A 6,404-nucleotide genomic window follows, 5' to 3' on the forward strand; every position below is an offset into this window, starting at 1 on the left:
TATTCCTAATGTTATATTCTATAGCACGTTAAATGAATAACTTAATGATTCTTATAAAATAAATATACATATATTCTGAGTAATAAACATGAACCTTAAAAATTTTCTACGTTGCAATGTTTTATAATTATATAATTGGTGATATAATACCAGTGAAACAATAACTCATTGTTTTTTCTACATTGCAATATACAATAGAAATTATTTCAGATAAAACATGTATATTAATAATTTTATTTATTAAAATGTGAAAAACTTAAATGTATTATTTATAACAGAAATATATATTACTATTGCTAAAATGTATTGTTAGTGATATCATTTTATATAAAAATTATTATATTTTAGAAACTTACTGATTAAAATTGAAACGATATATATATAATATATTATATTAATTCGAATATTTATATAAATAATTTTTATAATCTGTGATTCCATTGATATAGCATTATGTATAACACAAGGTAAAATATGTAAAATATTAATTTAATTTTGTATTAGCATTCACACCAAAATTTATTTGCACATTCTGAATAAAAAATATAAATATCATTAATATGAATTATGGTAATAACTATCATTTATATTAATATATGATGGCTATATCTATTACTGCTATACAATTTTATATATTATAACTTGAGATCTATAGCTAATTTTAATAAATATGGTAAACAAATATACATATATATAAATTATATAAATACAATATATTAGTATATTTTTATAATAATAAATGTTCTGAAATGAATTCAGACTGTGTCATTTACAAGATAACAAGTGTATATAATATACATAATTTTATCTTAATATTTATATAATAAATAACTTATATTATAATATTACTAATACATAATAAATTATGTTGGTATTATATTAAAACATAGAATATATTATTTTAACATATTTACATGTTCGTTTTTAACAATTATAAAATTTTTGATAAAAATAGAAATAGTTATATATTGCTTATGTTTATTATTTTGATGCTTTTTTTTCATACGGAAATTAATATATATGACTTATTTATATTAACAACAGTGTTTTATGAATATTTTAACTGCATGATTATTATATATAATAGTAATAAATAATTATTATAATATAGTTAAAATCATGTAAATTAGTATACTACTGATAAAAAAAATACTACATCCACCACAAATACATATTGATAAAAATATAGAAAATCCCATATTAAAGTGTGCTATACAATAAACATGTAATCTAAATATATCTCCACTTTATACAGTAGAAAAAAAAAAATTTCATTTTTTTTTATGGAAATTAGCTATTTATAATATATATATATTTGCCATAATCTATGTAGTAATATAAGAAAACAGGGTCTTCATTAAGAGAATTAGTAATAATATATAATAAAATAGATTTTTTTGCCTGGAAAATATCAATAGATCTTAATTTTGTTCATTTTATATAAATATTAAAGGTTATTTTGTTACCATGTATTTATATGTAATGTAACACTTATATTAAAAGCTCAAAATGTATTAATGTCACATTTTGAATTTTTCATATATAGTGAAATAAATTTATTGCTTAATCTAAGTTATTTTTCAATTTTCACATAATTTTACATTAACTATGTTAATTTATATTTTATCTATGAATTATTATGTTACATGTGAATATATAATCTACAACAAATATTTATAAATATATAATTTATATTTTTCGGTGTGCTTGTAGAATTGGCATTTGTTGTTGTCCTTTTATATATATAATTTAATAATAATATAATATTATAACATTGTAATTAATATTTTGTTTAAATCATTATTTGAAATTTAAATTACATAAATGTATTTAATTCTTTAATATAAATTAAATTTTACTTCATGTCAAATTAATAACGCATAAATTAATAGCTACTATAGGCACACTTATGCATGCAACAATAGTAAAGGATATCAAACCAAAGCATGGGTTAACTGGTCGTGTGAATGATTAATAAAATGTGTTAACCACATATTAAATATTTATTATATGTATACTTGTACATAAATATAACATTAATTCATTAGGCATTCGTTAATTATAATCAATTAATGAATTGTATAATGTGTTCATTATAAATTAAAATATTTCTCACTGGAAATAAATTAAAAACATAAAAATGGAAGAATATATAAATCCATATTATTCCTTCATATAACGTGTATATATTATAAAAAATTAGTATAAATTAGGAAATATATTACATAAACACTTATACCTTTATTTATGCTTCATTTATTTTAATGTACATCTCTTATGTATATATATAGTGCAAAATATATTCTTTCCTACAATAATTAATAATGCCACAGAGATGAATTGTAAAATGGAGCACATATATAAAGTGTAACTATAAAATATATCTAGTAAGAACTATTCACTTATTGTTACCACTGTAATATTATATTTTCAAAATTCACATGCATCTATAAATTATGATTTATCTAATAGTTCATATATTCAGAATATTTTTTATTATATAGTTAGGTATATGTACTCCATAATTAATGATTATTAATTTGAAAGAGATAAAAAACTTTTCATATAAATTATTAAGCGAATATTACGCTGAGACGGATGATTTATATTATAAGAGAAAATTTTCATCTAAGATCTTATTAATGTTTCGTATATGATTTATATCCTATTTTTTCACAAAGACTGAAGCCATAGAAATTGTCGTATAAGGCTATAATATACAAGTTGTTTTAAAATAAATGATGACATGCTTTTATGCAATATTTGTTTTCAACTTGTGAAATAAAATAAAAATTGTATTTCAAATAAAAAAAAAATATTTATTCTGCTATCATTTTTGACTAAAAAAATAATTAAATATCATCAAGTTCATAAAAATTATACTTTATTTTCATACTTAAGTACGCATTAGTTCAAGTGCATTTTCTTATATAAATGGTTTAAGAAATTTTCAAAAAAATTATAACACATGTAAAATTAGAAACAAATACAATATCATATATTTTTGTAATACTATTGCAATAGTGCAATCCAAGTTCTCTTATAACTCTTTTATAATTATAAATATTTAACAATGTCTTGGTAACAATTCTACGTTAATATAACAAAGTAAAAATAATTAAAAATAAATTACTAAATAAAATATTAGTTTTTATCTCATTCAATGATTATTTAAGCACATCCATGATAAGCAATTTGATATTCATATACATCATTATGTTTAATATTCAAAAGGGCTATACGAAAAAGGAACATTTTTTCTTTCCCTTTTGAATGAAGGACCAAATAGTATTTTCTGTAATCTTTCGCTCATTGGTTTTCTATTTTTCCTTTTTTTCTTCTTAGAAAACGTCACCAGAGGAGCATACTATAAATAGAAGTAATATATATATTATTACGAATTAAGTGTTTTAAATAATTAAAAATCGAGTTATTCTTTTAATGCAATAAATTGTAGCTAACTTTTATAAGAAGAGATAACAAAAGAATAATTGCCAATGGAACCAAAGCTATTATTATATATTTATTATATATCAATCCTTGATTTTCATCATACGGTCCGTTGGAATTATTATCTACAGTCATCTTTTTATCATCTGCATCCGGAGACAAATTTATAAAAGTTGGACCTCCTGATGTATATATTTTAGAATAGTTCACACTATTATATTTATTAGAAATTATATTCTGGTTTTACGTATTAATTTAAGAATAAATGAAAAATATATGTAAATTTTATTATGAAGATGTATATTCTCCGTGGGATATCATTTTCTGGTGATAATGTAATTTTTTTGAAGATGAAGTTGATACAATATGTGCATATATAAGAAGGGGGATAACTCTTTCTCTATGTTTTCTTTCTTTATTACCTGAGTTTCCAGGTTGAGAAAGGTTATAAGTAGAATCCCCCCAGGTATGGATTTCTGCTTTGTCTTCTAGCAATTCACCTATTTTAAAATAAAAAGAATTTTCAACAGTAACTTTTTTAGCGCTTTCTTGTGAATCAGATTCCGTAATATATATACTTATGGCATCAGCTTCTTTATTAACAGAAGTATCATCAAAAGAAAGCTTGCCATTAGGGATTACAAAAATATCAGTGTCATAATGTACGCCTTTATGCTCATTAGGTATGTCAGTAGGAAATTTATCAGTACTATCTTTACCATCAGAATCATCGTTTCCATGAATCACAAGATTATAGTTGTCAGCACCAGAAACCTAAGGAAGAGTAAATTTAGTTTTATGTTCTTGAATTTCTATATTTTTGCCATAAATATTTTGCGCATCACAAGAATCATCATTTACACTATGTTTTGCACGTATATCACTTTGAATATATTGTGTATTTACTATATTTTTTCCCTTGGTGTCAACTACTTGAGATCCCACTACAGGACTTAAATGTGATGAAGTTCCTTTTTGGAAAATTTCTGTGTCAGAATATTCGAAATGACCTGAAGAAAATGAAGGTTGTTTTGGAGCATATATATGTTCATGCAAACTAGTATTAGGATAAAATGTTTTTTAAGACACTCCATCTCGAACCCTCTCGAAACTATTAGATGTTCCTACAACACGTTGTGATCGTGGTTTTACTTCTTCTCTTTCTGCAATCTCTAGTTTAGCACTTCTTTGACCTGATTGTAGAGAATCCTGTCCTTTAGAATATAAGTTATTTTCAAACTGTGTATCATCTTCTCCTTTTACTTCTATTAACGGCATTTCATTTTCGCGATTTCTTTCTATTCCGGACAAATTTTCCGTTTCACGTTTTAACGCTCCACTTGCATATGTAGGAAAGGAGAAATTGCTAAAACTATTAAAACTCAGTTTACATTTTTCATAAAGAGTATTTATGTCTTCCGAACTAATTAAATAAATATCTAATAACTCGTTTTCATAACATTCTTTTAACTCATTTTCTTTATTTTTTACAATGTTAAGTATATTTTCGCATTTCTCTAAATTATTATGTTCAATATCATTGAACTTTTTAATTACATCTTTAATTTTGTTAAAAATATCAACATATATATCCAAACAACTAAATTTTTTCCAAGTTTGGATAGTTTCATATTTAACGGATACACTTGGAGGCCTATACATCTAGTGTTATTATAGTACTTTTTCTCTTTTCTTTTATTAAATATTTAATTTGGTAAAATAATTTTTGTATATTTATATACACACCTAAACCACTGGATATAATTTTTTAATATTGGAACATTGGATTATTAGTTTTAAATATGTTAAAATAATTATAATAACAAATGTCATAAAATGACAGGCTTAACATATCATTAGTGATCGTTAAAAGTAAATAGATGAACCTTTCGTAATAATAAAATTTGAAAATATAAGAACAATTGAACTTGAAACTATGAATTTAAATAATTTGTATCATTTTCATGAAGTTAATACATACATCACAGGTGTCTATAAACCCAAATGTTATATTTTAAAATTAAATAGTAATATAATATATATATTCATTAAAAATTTATGTACACTGTACAATCACAAACAAAATACCAAATGCTGAAAGGAATCATTCCTTTTTTCGATAAATGAAATAAAATTTGTTATGTAAATTATTGTTTATATGTATATTTAAACACTTTCCTTTAATAGTAAGACAACATTATTTGTTATTGTGCGCTTTTGAATTTTTATATATTTAATTTTTTCGATTTTGATGTAATGGATTTTTTATAGAAACTTTTTTTAGTAAAATCTACAACAGTTCTATTTTAGTTACAAATAAAGTTTTGAGTATTTATCAATATATGTCATTATAATGTTAATAATGTGTAATTTTATAATATTGCATGTAAAGACAACGAATATATGATCCATGGATTATAATTAGATTTAGTTTATATTTTCTAAAAAAAATTGTAATTAAGATGTCTATTAAATAATAAAAACAAAGTGCATATTGGTGCTTTTTCTCAATTAATAATTTGTGCTTTTTTTGTATGTGTAGTTATTCTACTGAACTTTCCAGGAAAAACTTGTCTCTTATTTTGTCACTACAAGGGCTCCGACTTCTTTTTTTTTTCCAAATCATTAATTTCATTTAGGTTATATTTAAAATGTTACAATGTTATGGATTCTAAAAAAAAAAAACCACTGTTATTAAAAATAAATGAGAGCGCATAAATAACACACATTTTTCATATTCAGTAATAGAATGGACAAAACATAAAAATATTTTGTTTATTATTGTAGATTTGTTATAATCATTTGTTGCTATACGTGCGTTAAAATAAATAGATTAAAATGCTTGCAAAATTCTGGAATGCAAGAGTAATTTATTTCTGTTTAAACATTGTTAATTTATTTAACATTTTTACTGCATGCATAATTTTTTTATATTTACATATTGTAATTCATAT

General features: G+C 22.1%; 1 protein-coding gene across 1 annotated transcript; it reads right to left on the reverse strand.

Annotated features, from left to right (window-relative positions):
- Positions 1-3,438: 3,438 nt before the first annotated feature.
- Positions 3,439-5,112, reverse strand: PGO_002355 (variable surface protein; the record flags this gene model as incomplete). Its single annotated transcript, XM_028691115.1, has 3 exons — positions 3,439-3,687; positions 3,814-4,224; positions 4,540-5,112. 3 exons carry the CDS (start codon positions 5,110-5,112, stop codon positions 3,439-3,441), a joined length of 1,233 nt encoding a protein of 410 aa, XP_028546916.1.
- Positions 5,113-6,404: the final 1,292 nt, after the last annotated feature.

The sequence above is a fragment of the Plasmodium gonderi genome (genome assembly GCF_002157705.1).
Source record: "Plasmodium gonderi DNA, contig: Pgo-contig_249, whole genome shotgun sequence".
NCBI lineage: Eukaryota > Apicomplexa > Aconoidasida > Haemosporida > Plasmodiidae > Plasmodium > Plasmodium gonderi.